Raw genomic sequence first — 15,920 nt, forward strand, 5'->3', positions numbered from 1 at the left:
TACATTTAGGAAGAAACCTTAGTGGTCTATAGAAGATTCAGAATTATTTTTTACCTGACCTGTTTATTTAATGTATGCATAATATGCGTTTGCTGAAGTTTGCTGAAACCTGTTGAACTGCTGTTCTTTTGTGTGGTATAGGAATGTATCGCTATTATTTCCATGCCATTTTACCTCTAGTACCAAAGTTTCTGTTAAAGAAGTAAAGCCCAGGAACTCATTTACTTTGTTAACTGAGGTATACCTGTATTTCTATATTTTCTTCTACCTGACGGCCACCAACAAAATCTGGTAGAATCAGGCCAGCTGTAATCTGATAGCTCTATGGTAGTTGAGGAAATCTTGGTTTGCTCTTTTTCAGTTAGTGCAAGGTTCTCTGTGTTACTGGAGTCTCCCATCTCGGCCAATCTTAATATCCCAGCATCAGTCCTAAACCCAGATGTTCACACCTTGCATTTGACACCATGAATGATAAATCCTCCCTCACACCCTCATCACATGAAGAATATTTTTTCCAGCAGCAGGAAAGCTGTTTATATTGAAATCTTTCCTTAATAACTGGAAATATTTCCTTATCTTCCTAGAGAAAAGAGGTCATACAGCCATATCTGTACAGTTGGCTGATGTCTTTGGGTTTCTAGCCTACCTAACTAAAAATAAGTTTATAAAGGTATAACTTGTGGCTGTTACAGCACATTGTACACCCTTTGAGGATCATCCTGGGGCATACATCTGCAGGTTAAGATTTTCTTAAAAGGTTTAAGTACCTCTATGTTCATTTTCAACCTATTGTTCATTCCTGCAACCTTCAAATACAGTGGTACCCCGGGTTACGAATTTAATTCGTTCCGCCGCCGCGTTCGTAACCCGGAAACTTTCGCTAGCCGAAAAAGCCATAGGCGCTAATAGCGAAAGCCGCGATTTCGTGCGAAAAAGCGCCGAAAAGCACCAAAAAATTTTTCGTAACCCGAAATAACCTTCGTAACCCGGAAATGTTTTTTTCAATGGATTTTTTTCGTAACCCGGAAATTTCGTAAGGCGGCGCATTCGTATCCCGGGGTACCACTGTAGTCCTCTGTAGATTCAAGAGGAAATCCTGTGAACTCTTGCCAACATTATTATTATTATTATTATTATTATTATTAACCTTTATTTATAAAGCGCTGTAAATTTACACAGCGCTGTACATACAATCTTTTTAATTCGACGGTTCCCTGCACTCAGGCTTACAATCTAAAAAGATACGACACAGAAGGAGAAGGGCGTGGTGGTGGGGAAGGGGCCTGTCTAGTAAGATAATACATATAAAATACATAGCAATACAGGAAATGATTCAATAAAACAGACAACAAAAGAACATCAAATAGCAAGTGACAATTATGCAATGCCTGGGAACGCTTCTCTGAACAGGATGGTCTTCAGCTCCCTTTTGAAGCTGGTTAAAGAAGTGATGGCTCTTGTTCGCGGGGGAAGAAGGTTCCAGGAGTGAGGGGCAGCAAGTGAAAAGGGGCGAATCCGAGATGGGGCAGAGGAAATCCTGGGCTGGGACAGCAGACCTTGACTACCAGAACGGAGGGCCCTAGTGGGAAGGTGAGGGGAAATAAGGTCTGATAAGTAAGGAGGGGCCAGTCCATGGAGGGCATTGAATGTCGACAGCAGGAGCTTATACTGAATGCGGAAAGGGAGTGGGAGCCAGTGAAGGGATGCCAACACAGGAGAGATGTGGTCAGAGCAGTGGGTGGATGTGATTATGCGTGCAGCTGAATGCTGGACAGAAATTAAAGGAGAGAGGTGAGAGAGAGGAAGCCCAGCCAGGAGGATGTTGCAGTAATCGAGTCGTGAGACCACTAGGGCATGAACCAGGATTTTGGCAGTAGAGGCGGAGAGATATGGTCGGGTTTTGGCAATATTGTATAAAAAGAATCTACAAGCTTTGGCTGTGGTCTGGATCTGAGGGATACATGACAGAGAAGAATCAAAGATAAAACCAAGACTGCGGGCTTGCTGGACTGGTTGAATACAAATGTTGTCCACAGAGACAGAAAAGGAGTGTTGAAGGGTGGGCTTAGGAGGAAAGACAAGAAGCTCCATCTTGGACATGTTGAGCTTCAAACGCCGATGGTGCATCCACTGCGAGACAGCTGTGAGACATGATGAAACTTGCTGTTCAAGCCTTGGAGAAAGGTTGGGGGTGGAAAGATACAACTGGGTGTCATCGGCATACAGATGGTAGGAAAAACCAGAGCTAATGAGTTTACCTAAGGACAGTGTGTAGAGAGAAAACAGAAGGGGACCCAGAACAGAGCCCTGGGGAACTCCAACAGATAAGGGAACAGGAGAAGAAGTCTGACCTCCTGCAACCACTGCAAAAGATCTGCCAGTAAACATGTGGTTTACTCACGTGGAAAATAATAATATTGGTGGATCACCTCAACAAGGTAGACTAGATTGTATCATAATTTAATCGCAAGACATTGTGCTACCAGTATTCTTTCTGTCACCAGCTACAAATTAAGAACATATGTGACACACTCTTGATATGAGGAGAGCCCTGGCTTTTTACATGGGCATGGCTTTTTTTTTCACTTGTTAGCATATTACAGAAACCTGCATAAAGGCCTCCATGTTTGACATCATAGTCAGAGTGGATGTTAGAGCAAGACAGTATAGATCTTTTGGTACAGCAGTAATTTCCTCTGTATGGGAATGACATTTTCCCTCATCCTACCCCACATTTGGTCTGATAAACATCCATACGTCTGAGCCACAGAGTCCACGAAGAAGAACAGGTTGCTTACCTGTAACTGTGGTTTGTCAGGAGGTAATCCGAACTCACACAATCTTCTTCCTGCCCTATCCTTGATTTCTCTGTACTACAATAAATGGGAACTGAGTAGAAAGAGTCGGAGTGCTCCAGAGAAGTAGGAAAGGATCAGGGTTCCCACCAAAACACTCAACTTGGCTTTGCTGCAGAACAAACCCGCAAATGTGAATTCACAGATAACTATTTCAAGAACCACAGTTGACAGGTGAGCAACCTGCTCTTTGTAGTACTTCCCCCAGGGGATGGGGTCTATCGCTTTTTGGGGGAAATCACAGATAGTCACAATCACATTGGGCCCGAACAGACAAGCCAAAATAAAACTGCTTTGGGTCACTTTGGAGGTATTCTGTTTAAATGACACACGCATCTTAAGAGGCCAGAAGCTGTGCCAAAACTGCGCTTGTCCTTAGGACTGGAATGTGGCTTTGGCACAGCTTCCAGACTCTTGAGACGCATGCAGCATTTAAACAACATACTTCCAAAGTGACTCAAAGCAGCTTTATTTTGGCCTGTCTGATTGGGTCAAAGTCCCCATGTCTGCCCTCCTGTTGAATAATGTTACATATAACAGTGTTGGTATAGGAGCTTGGCAGTACAGGTAGGGTTGCCATATCCCAGCTGCAACCAGTATTTTCCCAGTTTTGGTGGCACCGGGCCCACCCATCCCGGGTGCCGCCAAAAACTGGGACAACCCCAGCTGCAGCCTGGTTGGCCGCGGCCCGTGGGGCCTCGCTGCCCTCCTCCTCCTCCATCGCGCATGGCCGCGCGGAGGAAGAGGAGGGCAGCGAGGCCTGGGGCGGAGGAGGCAAGGTGGAGGCGGCGCCTCCTGCGCACGGCCGTGCCACCCTCCCCGCCTCCCTGCGGCCTCCTCCCTCCTTCCTGGCCTCTGAGGAGGTCTCGGCCTCCACAGAGGCTGGGAAGGAGTGAGGAGACTGACCGCGATCGCTGTGATCGCAGGCGGCCCCGCGGGCTCCTTCCCGGCCTCTATGGAGGCCTCGTCCCCCTTAGAGGCCGGGAAGGAGGAGGAGGCCTCGGTCCCCTCAGAGGCCGGGAAGGAGTGGGGGGGGGTTCCTCCATGTAAAAAAACAAAAGTGTCCTACATTTGAAAATGTTGTCCTACATTTGTCCTGGTTTGGACGTCCTGACTTATGGCAACCCTAAGTACAGGGAAACAAGGGAAGAACCCATATGACACTTCATATTAATATCAAATTTAAAGAAAGTGAGATGATGCTAACATGTAGATCCCTCTTATGTGTCTTAGAAATTCCACAGCTGTTATATACTGAAAGGTTCGATTTTTATTTACTGATATTTGATGAGAACAAAAGTACAAGTCTGTATGTGTTAGAAGATCTAGGTCATATGGGAGGAACACAGCATACAGCTCATTCCCTCGTCTGCATTGTGGCTACTCCATGAATCATGTTACTACTTTCCCATTGTACCTGTGGAACTACATTCCATGCACTAAAGATGTATATCATACCAGTTTTTAATATTAGTGAACAGGTTTCATAAGCACAAGTTTTGAACTGTCTGAGAAAAAACATCTGGCCCTCCACATTTGTGGCTTTGACTTTTGCAGATTTAATTATTGACGGATTTAATTATGTTCTCTCTAGGAATTTCTAGGCCCTCCAATGTGAATCTATTATCAATTTCCACCAAAAGTCACACTGAAGGACGAGAACACTTCTCTGGGTATTTGTAGGTCCTCCAGTGCAATTTCATGGTCAACCTCTGGCAGATCTTGACCACAGAATTGCCCTGGAGGACCTAGAAATTCTTAGAGGTGTTTTCTCAGGTAAAAAAAGGTGTTTGTTTTTTTTTAATTTGCAGCTTTCCCACTTTCATGGGGATCTTGTGCCCTTAACCTCAGCAAATGTGGAGGGGCTACTGTGCTAATACTTAAAAGATAAAAAATAATAGGAACAAAACACACACACACACAATACATTCATTTCTTACTTCTCCCTTGGGAAAAAAAACCAGGTAAACAATTGTAGTGTATATCTAGTGTGTAATTTTTCCACAGTGAAGCACTCCCTAGGAGTTTGGAGGAGATGTCACCAAAGAAAAACTTTGGAGTTGTATTAAACTCCAGAAGTACAGTTAGTTCTTGCTTCTTCTGTTGATTAGATTAAAAGAAGTTGCTTCCATGGAATTACGTTGTGAAGGAATGGTTCGCTATCTGATTTTATTAATAGGTATGGAGAAATCCTTGCCAAAGTAAACCCCAACTTGAAGGCACACACACACACGGATGTTTTTGTATTGTATATTTGTTTTGTATTGTATATTTGGGGTTTATGTTGAGTAGCTAAGCTTGATTTCTTGTAAATTACAAGAAGGTTGCAGTCAGAGAATAAAAAGTGAAAGCAAAATTAAGTATAATTACCGCACCTATTCCACTTTAACGGCTCTGGCTGCCTCCTGTTGCATCCTGGGATTTGCAGTTTAAGGAGGGGCATTTAGAATCCTCAGCCAGAGAGCTCTTAGGGCCTCATTGAACTACCGTGGAAATGAAAGCTGGATGAAACCTGAAAGTGAAGCTAAATTGAAAGCTGTGCAAAGAGAGAGCTGGATATATGATAAAAACTGAAGAAGTTGTACTAAAATAGCTGAGACTAAGATCCAAAACACACTGCAGAATAAACAATCCAGTTTGAGACTGCTTTAACCACCCTGACTCAGTACCAGGGTATTCTGGGAACTGTAGTTTTGTGCGACATTGGTCCTTCTCTGGTGCTACAATAAATTACAATTCCCAGGATCCCCTAGCACTGAGCCAGGGCAGTTAAAGCAGTCTCAAACTGGGTTATCTCTGCAGTGTGTTTTGGACCTAAGTGGGATTTAGTAAATTTAAAGGCAGTTGGACAGGAAATGTCAGAACAGAGCTCTGGAAGTTGATTTTTGTTTCCTGTGTGTTTAGTTTGTAATGTAAACGTGTGCCAATATTAATTGTTATATGTTAAAGTATGTAAGTATGTGGATGTAAATGTGTATTGCGTTTTTTTGACACCACTTTAACTGCCCTGGCGCAATGCTAGGGAATTCTGGGATTTGCACTTCTGCGAGATATTTAGCCTTTTCTGTCAGAGAGCTCTGGTGCCACAACAAACTACAAACCCCAGAATCCCACAGCATTGAGCCATGGAAGTTAAAGTGGTGTTGAACTGCATTATTTAGTCACCCTTTGCTTCTTTAAAAGCCAAGAGTGCCATGAAGGGGGAGTGCTTCCGGGTCAGGGATCCCAAGTGGCGGAGGGAGCGGAGAGGAACAGCCAGAAGAGCAGCCCTTCCACCGCCTTTTCCCCCCTCCCCCCGCACGATGGAGAACCGCGCGCGGCCAGGCGTCGGGGTGGGCGTGGTCGTGACCAGCCCCGCCCACCCTGGCTGCGTCCTATTGGGCAAGCGGAGGAGCCTTGTCGGGCGAGGGTCCTTCCAGTTCCCCGGAGGACACTTGGAATTCGGGTAAGGCAAAGCGGTGACGTCACTTCTCACGCCGCTGGGACGCAAGCAGCGCACATGCGCAGTGAGCTTATCGCCAGTTTCTAACGCAGAGGTCCACAAACTGCCCTTTAAGAGATTTTGGACTTCAGCTCCCAGAAGCCTCAGCCACGTTGGTCAATGGCTTGGGATTCTGGGAAATGAAGTCCGAAATCTTTTAAAGAGCACCGTTAGGGAGACCACTGCTTTAAGAGATTCTCAAACTCTGACCTTTCTGGGGGTTTTGGACTTCATTTCCCAGAAGCCTCAGCCATGTTGGCCAATAGCCTGGTATTCTGGGAGTTGTAGTTCAAAATTCCTTAACGAGCACAGTTTAGGGTGCACTGCTTTAAGAGATTCCCAAACTCTGACCTTTCAGGGGTTTGGGACTTCAGCTCCCAGAATTCCATCTCATTGGCCAAGATGGCTGAGGCTTCTGGGAGCTGAAGTCCAAAAACCCTGAAGGACTAGATCAGTGGTCCCCAAACTGTGCCCTTGAAGAGATTTTGGACTTCAGCTCCCAGAAGCCTCAGCCATGTTGGCCAATAGTCTGGGATTCTGGGAGATGAAGTCCAAAATTCCCTTAAAAAGCACAGTTTGGGGAACACTGGGAGTAAGGGAACGTGTGGCCCTAGTGGCCATTCAGCTAAGTACAATAACAACATCCCAAATCCACCAAACAGGCATACTTTTATAGGGCCCACCCAGACATTAAACAATTGTTGTATGCTTATTGTAACCTGTTTGTTTGCTATACTTTATTGTTTTTAATTGAATATGTATTAACTTCTAATTGTTTTACCTAGAATGGCAGGTTTGTTTTATTTTATCCATTTTTAATTTGATTGTATGTACAGCGCTGTGTAAATTTAAAGCGCTTTATAAATAAAGCTTAATAATAATAATAACAATACATGATGCAAGCTTTGGAAGCTCCACTGGCTCCTTCATCACGCAAAGGGGTTAAAAACCATACAGGAGAAAATAAAAATGGCGACATCAAAGCCAAAGGCCTATATTTTTTTCAATATGTTGTTCTCAGCATCATGATGGTATACAGCAGTGATATATTAAGTTCTTTGACTCCTAAGTCACCTCTCAAGTCTCTCCCCTCAAGTCTCAAGTCCAGTGTCCAGTTCTGGGCACTACATTTCAAAAAGGACATTGAGAAACTGGAGTGTGTCCAAAGGAGGGCGACTAAAATGGTGAAGTGTCTGGAAACCATGTCCTATGAGGAACACCTTAGGGAACTGGGGATGTTAAGCCTGGAGAAGAGAAGGTTAAGAGGTGATATGATAGCCCTGTTTCAATACTTGAAGGGATGTCATATTGAGGAGGGAGCAAGATAGTTTTCTGCTGCTCCAGAGACTAGGACCCAGAGCAATGGATGCAAGCTCCAGGAAAAGAGATTCCGGCTCAACATTAGGAGGAACCTCCTGACAGTAAGGGCTGTTCGACAGTGGCCTTTAAGCAGAAGCTAGTTGGCCATCTGTCACAGGGGTACTTTGATTGAGATTTCCTGCATGGCAGGGGAGTCTTCCAACTCTGTGATTCAATAATTCTGTGATTCTAAGTCAAGTCCCAAGTCTGGGAGCCAACTTTTAGCAGAAAAGAGAGGGTGGTGGGATGTGTGTGGGCAGGCTTGTGAAGGGTCCTTCTAAATGTTTTCTAAAGCTTTTCAAAAGCTTTAGAAAGATCCACTGATGTACACCAGGACAGCCTGCTGAGTAGATTTAAACCACTAGACCCCATTGTCTAATGCATTTGATGCTTCTGGATGAATTTAGGCCAGCAAGTGGGTTGCTCAAAACATAACAGTCACCACTTGAGTCAAGCCAGTGACACATTTATTGTCCAAGTCAAGTCACTTGAGTCTAAGTCAGGTCCAAAATGCACTGCAGAAATAATCCATTTTGAGACCATTTTAACTGCCTTGGCTCAGTGCTTGGGAATCCTGAGAACTGTACTTTTGTGAGACAGTGAGCCTTCTCTGTCAGAGAGCCTCTGATGCCACAACAATCTACAGTTCCCAGGATTCCCTAGCACTGAACCAGGGCAGTTAAAGCGGTCTCAAACTGGATTACTTCTGCACTGTGTTTTGGACCTCAGTCAACTTGAATCTACAGCACTGGTACAGAGGACTATCCATTTAGGCAGAGACCATTCTTTTCTTTTCCACTATATTTTTCTTTCTCCTGTATGATTTTCAATTCCTTTGCCTGATGAAGAAACCAATGGAGATTCCAAAGCTTGCATCAAGTATTTTGTGCATTTTGGTTGGTCCAATAAATGTGTACAGAGGAGTCTTGACTTTGCCTTCCTCTGAGGCTGAGAGACTGTGACTTGTCCTAGATCAGTGATGGCGAACCTATGGCATGCATGCCAGAGGTGGCACTCAGAGCCTTCTCTGTGGGCACATGTGCCATCGCCGAAGCACAGAGTTTGCCAGAGTTTGTTACTAGAAAGCCAGAGGGACACGGCACTTAGCAATAAATAAGTGGGTCTTGGGTTGCAGTTTGGGCACTCGGCCTCTAAAACGTTCACCATCACTGTCCTAGATCATCCAGTCAATTTCCTTGCTTGATCAGGGATTCAAACTCTGGTTTTCACAGTCATAGTCCAATCTCAAACCACCATGTTGGCTCACCTGTTTTGTGGATTTTGGACGTTATTGTATGTTTAAAGAGAATTCGAGAAGCACCTCTCTCCTATCCTTCTTACACTGAACATAATCAGGAGCCGCCAAGATGGAAACAGTCACAATTTGCGAATCCAGCAACTGCTGGCTGGTCCATAAAGTGGACCTTCTTTTAAGGTATAAGGCATCATTTTAAATCCTTAGTAGGACTAATATTTCATATTTCCTTAATGTTTTCCCCTCTTCTCTCTAGTGAAAGCTTTACAGAATGTGCAGAAAGAGAGACCCTGGAAGAAGCAGCTCTACACCTTAAAAATATCTGGTTTGCTTCCACTGTAAATGCTGTTAGTCTGAAGAATAATTACCACTATGTGACTATCTTAATGAAAGGAGAAGTCGATATGAATCATGACTCTGAACCAAAAAATCTGGAACCGGATAAAAATGAAAGTGGGCTATTATTTTAATCTTCATAGTTTGAATGTTAATTAGTTAAAAGTCTCTGTACACTTTTAAAGATTCAATCTAAAAAGTAGGAGGAACTTGGCTGATGATAGAAGCTGTTTTGAGAATGGAATGGATGACTTCAAGGTGGAGGGTTCTCTTTCATTAGATTCCACCCCACCTCTGAGAGCCAATAGCTGTCTTTCAGGAACACTTTAACTGTGTATTTTTATGTATAGCAGAGGTTGAAGTAGATGGCCCTTGGGGTTCCTTCCAGCTCTGTATTCTGTGACTCTAAGATCAGTTTTCTGTTTCTCCTGTCACAATTTCTCTTATATGAAAGTGGAAATCAGAAATCTAAATTTTATATTGCCTGCCATGAAGGGCTGCAATGATTTAGCTAGTTACCTTGGAGTAAGCTTCATTAATTACAGTGGTACTTGTATGTACCCTCATGCTGCTTGTCAAGTCAATGCTCAATGCTATTCAACATTCACATGAAGCCGCTGGGTGAGATCATCCGGAGACATGGGGTGGGGTGTTATCAGTACGCTGATGACACCCAAATTTGTTTCTCCATGTCTCGGACTGCTTCAGTGACCAAGGATGGCAGATCTCCTCTGAATGACTGTCGGAAGTCAGTTATGGATTGGATGAGGGAAAAGAGACTTAAATTGAATCCAAATAAAACGGAGGTACTAACTATAGGCAATCCCAATCCGGGTATGGTGATAAGCTCTCCAGTTCTGGACAGGGTCACACTTCCTCTAAAGGACTGTGTCCGTAGCTTGGGGGTGCTCCTGGACTCGTCACTTCAGCTGTCATCCCAGGTGGATGCGACAGCCAAGAGTGTCCATTATCAGCTTTGGCTGATTTGCCAGCTACAACCCTTCCTGGAGCAGGAAAACCTAGAAACAGTTGTACACTCCCTGGTAACCTCTCATCTCGATTTCTGCAATGCACTCTACATGGGGCAACCCTCATGCCACGTTCAGAAGCTGCAATTGGTCCAAAATATGGCAGCCAGATTGGTGACAGGGAGTTCCAAATTTGATTCTATTACACCTGTCTTAAAATCCCTACACCGGCTGCCCATTAGCTTCCGGGCATAGTATAAGGTGTTGGTCATTACCTATAAAGCCCTGCATGGCTTGGGTCCAGCTTACGAGGGAACGCCTCCTCCCATGCAATCCTTCCTGCACTCTCAGGCCCTCTGGGAAGAACCTACTGCTGTTAGAGAGAACTAGACTGAAGATGACTTCCCAGAGGACATTCTCTCTTGCCACTCCAAAAATCTGGAATGACCTGCTGGATGAGATCCACCATCTAACATTTTTGGAGACCTTTAAAAAGACAATAAAAACGGATCTCTTCCAGCAGGCCTTCCCAAACTGATCTCCTCAGAATTTCCCCTCCATTTGTTTAGTGGTACCCACCGGACTTTGATCTCGTTTTATTTTATTGACCATTTTATTGGGAATTGTTTTTAATGGTATTTTAGGGCGGGAGGGAGATTGGGAAACTAGTATCTAATATGTCCTGTTATGCTTTTATCTATTGATATTCATGTTTGATTTTATTGTTTTTGTTTGTTGTTACCCGCCTCGATCCAATACAGGGAGAGGCGGGATACAAATAATAATAATAATAATTATTATTATTATTATTATATGTATGAGTAGCATGCAAGATCAGATGGGGCCTGTGCATTTTAGGGGCTTGCTTGCAAGTAAATGGGCTAGGAATGGGATGAAAGTGTGTCTTGGGGGCTCAACTGACCACCCATTTTAGCGATGGATCGAAGCTGCAGCAACTACATGCCACAGCCCTGATTTCTCCGTGGCACAAAAAGGAGCCACCCTGGAAAGGGCGCCATAGCTGCTGGCACGTGGCTTTTTCACGCTCCTTTGGTGCTGCGTCATGTAATGGAGTGGTGTGTAAGTACAGTAACAGCAATAACAGCAGCAGAAACAACACCTACACTCTGGAGGGCTGGGAAATTACTTGGAACAGGTTTTTGGATGGCATCAAGGGTTGTGTGGATGCCATGCCCCAACTACGCTTCCAGGCCAACCTTAATGGTTGGTCTGTCAAGCCACTTAGTTTCTAGTGGTGCTTCTTATTCATAGTTTGGTGAGATACAGAGAAAACAGATATGTGACTGTTATTAAAATTCGGTTTTGCATTCTTTTGATATCTCATTGTCCTAGTGAAGATCTTGAAGCAATTAAAAGTATTTAAGCAACACTTTCAAGAGTAGAAATGAGGTGCTGCTGGTTTCCTATGGCAATCTTATTTTTTTAGATTCATATACACACCAAGCTTATAATACAACTCCAATGTGAAGAAAGACGGAACTATCCATCTATGGAGTTTTTCTTCATTTTCCTGTGACTAGTGCCTACCAGCCTTTACTACTTCACACCTGGAAGGGCCAGCTTTTACATTATTTGTTCCGGTCCTTTCAAAATGAACAAGACAAGAAAGCTAATAATGTTTGACATTGATATCACAAGGCTTATTTCCTGTGCTGTTACAGCTAATAAACAGAAAGTGTACTGTCTCAGGAGAGCCAACATGGTTGTTTGAGCAGTGGACTATGTGAAGACCAGAGTTTGAATCCCTGATCAAGCAAGGAAACTGACTGGGTGATCTTGGGCAAGTCACAGTATCACAGACTCAGAGGAATTTAATAATTAATAATAATTTGTTTTATTTATATACCGCTATTCCAAAGATCATAGCGGTGAACAGCAAGTAAGCTAAGGTAAAGGTGAGACCCCTCTGTACACACATTGCCAATAAACCTTCATGATAGGTTCACCATAAGTTGGAAATCACTTGAAGCCACACAACAATACTGTTTCAAATGTGGCATCTCAGTTTTTTTAATATTATCCTCATGGAGACCAATTTGCCACCTGTAATGGCTTTGTTAATGCGCCAAGTAAAATTCATGGCTGTTTATTAAAGCCTTTGGGCCTGAGTAACTTACTTCAAATTCTAAGCACAGGGTTTTAAAAGCTGTTTTAATCTTTTAACATCATTTTAACTTTTTAATGTGCTTAATGTTTTTAGTCTATTATTTGTTGCCACCTTGTGATCTTTTGATATAGGACAGAATAGAACTGTATTAATAAATAAATAAATCTTGCAACTGAGTGTTAGGTATGCTGCTCTGCTGCAGCAGCTCATTGATTACTGATGTACTGAGGTAAAAGGATTCATGAAGGTGTCTCCACCACAATTTAACATATTTATTGTAGGATCTGGATTTATAAATTCTTGGTTCCAGGGATAAAATCATCTAGCAACAGCCTTTGTTGTAATTTAATTGGCATCTTATGTTGAATCCTTTCTTCTCTTCTTTGCAGGTTGGGAATGGGTAAAGTGGAAAGAGTTTCCTTCACCGGATCAGCTGTTCTGGCCTTTACGTTGTTTAAAAGAGCAAGGTTACGATCCTTTCAAAGAAGAACTAAATCACCTTATGGAATATACTGGAAATCACCTTTATGTAACAAATGAAAATTAGACTTATTATGTAGGGTAGGGGTGTAAACAATATGGCCCTCCAGATGGCCAGCAAATCTCAGCAGCCCTAGGTAATAATGGTGAGGAATGCTGGGAGTTACAATTCAGCCACATCTGGAGGGCTGAATGATTTCCACCCATTGTGGGGTGTTGTTTTTTTCATAGCAACTGATTTTTTTTGTGAAATAAAAAACTGCATCTCTGTAAAAGACTGAGTTTTATCTGTGATATGGGAGGCTATCCTCTTCCTGCACTGTGCAGAACTGGCACAGATATCATACTTCCAAAAAGTTGCACTTCGGCAATCAGCCTCTATAGCTATAGCTACATCTTGTTATTCCTTATTATAGTACTGTAGCTATATTTTTATTACAAGCATACATCATTACACAGCAACAAATGCATGCTGAACTTTTATGAGATAGTTCAGCATAGTTTCTTTAGGTGAAAAAATAAACAATTGTCTATTTATGTTCAAACCAGAATCGTTATGCTGTAGCCTGGCCTCAGCAGGCAAAGGCACATTTTGCTGTATAACCTTCCTTTCCTAAACTGCTCTTGTAGCCAAGGGTCCGTTTAGGGGAATTTTATTATTATTGTTATGAGCTCAATATTGCAAGAGGAGGGCCTGCTACGACAGCCCTTGCAGAATTGTCTCCTGTTGTGTATACGGAGTAGACCAGGGGATCCCAATAAATGGAGCTGAGACAGACTTCTAGAATTAATAACCAATTTATTTATAAGGGGAAAAACACATACGATGCACTAGCATACACACACACATACAAGGCTCAGGAAAAGCATAGGTTAGCATGGAATAGGATTTTAGGCATCACTGGGGTGATACGTACCAGAATGTAGACTCCCTCCAGGAATCCAAATGGAATATGATGAGGATGGCATGAGGCTCAGCCATGGAATGACTGGTCAGGAGCCAGGTCAGGGATCAAGGGGACAGAGCTTCTCCCTGAAATCTGGACTGGCCCAGTGAACAGGCAAATCTGGGAGTATTTATAGGCAAAATCTTGCATCTGGCAAAGGTGCCTGATGGTGAGAACAAAAGTGTTTAATTACTTCCTTTTCACCTGAATGTCCCTGTCTGATTGTCTTAGTGGTCTTAAGCTGCTCAGACAACAGACTCAAGGAGGGGGCAAGAACCTCAAGAAAGGCAAACATTTGCTCTTCCTGGTCCTATGATAATCCTCTTATGTGACTCCCTAGATATGATGATGTGGGTGCCCATCAGGGGTGTGTGTACATGTCCTCATGCCTTGCTGGCAATGGTGGACAGGCTGTTAGAGTTCATCTGGGGTCATTAAGGGCTATCATTTATACCAAAATTTGTATGGAGCAGCATGGGTAACACTCTGCAGGTTCAGGCCAGTGAAACATTAATGTTGCTGTGTGCTATCAAGTCCTAAAGTGAATTTATGACAGGATTTTCTTGGCAAGTTTCTTCAGAGGGGGGCTTGCCATTGCCATCCCCTGAGGCTGAGAGAGTGTGATTTGCCCAAGGTCATTCAGTGGGTTTAAATGGTTGAGCTGGGATTCAAACCCTGTCCTCCAGAGACATAGTCCAACGCTCAAACCACTACATCATGTTGGCTCAAATTAATGCAGTGATCCAATTTGGACCTCTCATTAAGACACAAAACCCATCATAATACCGTACGTATGAGTAGCATGCTACCCAATTATTCCTGCTTGTAGTGAAGGATCTAAAACAATTCCTTGACCTTGTGACTGATTTTATGTGTGAATCTGACATAACACACACCTCTGATCTAAGGGAAATAATGCTTGAACAAACTGGATTCTCTCTTCAGCTTGTCTCTGACAACTGGATTCTGCAGGGTTTTTATGTTGGAACAAAAGAAGTCTATGGTTTAGGTGTTGCTGCTGCAAGTGGGAGCCATCAGCCAGAGCACTCAAGCATTCTGATTCTATATACTGAAATGCTTTAGAGTGTTGTGTTGTTGTGATGTCTGAACAGATCCATTGAAGTTTGGGGAACCTGTGAGTTTTTACTTAGGGAAAAGTCCTGAATTCCCTCTTTGTAGTAGTAGAAGGAAACCAGCATACTGTACCCGATTTCTCAAGCCTCTGGTCAAAGGTAAGCAAATTCAGCAGGTCTAGGAGCCAGTTTTGAAGCCTAGATCTGTCAGAGGCTGTAATTGTGCAGAAACAGAAAATCCTTTTGACTTCGCTCTCCTCTCCCAACCCTAAATCTAGAAGTGACCGGAAGAGAAAAGGCCCAGCAGTGTCTTGTTTCCTTTGGAGAACAGCCAATCCTGGAAACATCCAGGAGCAATTTTTTTCTTTTAGAAGCAAAAAATTAGGTGTGGCAAAAAATTAGGTGTGGGAGGGTCTTGTTGTTTGTTCACAGCTGCAGCAAAAGGCTAGAGGCTCTTGTGGCCCACCCTTTCTTTGTGTTGACAGGATCCACCAGAACAATCACCTAGCTCTACCAAAGATTATTTCTGTAACATAACATGTAATTAATAGAAAATTGGAGGAAAAGTAGGAAAATCAAAATAGGACCATGGGCTCTTTATTTTTTTTTCAGGCTGCTCAAAGGAAGGGAAGCAGGGCCATTTTCTGCTCTGCTGAAAAACCAATACCCCCTCAACTATATCATGTCTGCAGCCATTCTAGCAGGCTAAGATGAGATAGATGGGAAGCAGGGTCATCCTGGTATCAGCAACTTTTGACTTCTCATCTCTCTGAACTGAACTGAATTCTAGTTGGTCATTTTAAGAACATCCAACTGAGAACAAATGCTTACTTCCCACTTCCCTCGTTGAATCTTTTAGACTGAACATGAGGGTAGTAAGCTGCTCTGAGAGCATTTCTAAACAGCAGGGCATAAATACAACAACAACAACACACAATGCTACTGCCTTATTTTTAGAAAATCCACTCATAATATTACTATATTATGTTAAATGTGTTACTTTATACCATAGAAATCACACACAAATCTAGTCAGGAG

At 43.2% G+C, this 15,920-nt stretch overlaps 1 protein-coding gene across 1 annotated transcript; it reads left to right on the top strand.

The window, feature by feature from the left end:
* The first annotated feature begins 6,084 nt into the window (after positions 1 to 6,084).
* NUDT15 (nudix hydrolase 15) lies at positions 6,085 to 13,115 on the top strand. The gene is made up of 3 exons (XM_089523193.1): positions 6,085 to 6,300; positions 9,207 to 9,403; positions 12,772 to 13,115. The coding sequence occupies exons 1-3, from the start codon at positions 6,158 to 6,160 to the stop codon at positions 12,927 to 12,929; spliced, it is 498 nt and encodes a 165-aa protein (XP_089379319.1). The 5' UTR covers positions 6,085 to 6,157; the 3' UTR covers positions 12,930 to 13,115.
* The last annotated feature ends 2,805 nt before the right edge of the window (positions 13,116 to 15,920 follow it).

Source organism: Sceloporus occidentalis, unplaced genomic scaffold (assembly GCF_023333645.1).
Source record: "Sceloporus occidentalis isolate IW3139 unplaced genomic scaffold, rSceOcc1.0.p SCAF_4, whole genome shotgun sequence".
Classification (NCBI taxonomy): Eukaryota; Metazoa; Chordata; class Lepidosauria; order Squamata; family Phrynosomatidae; genus Sceloporus; species Sceloporus occidentalis.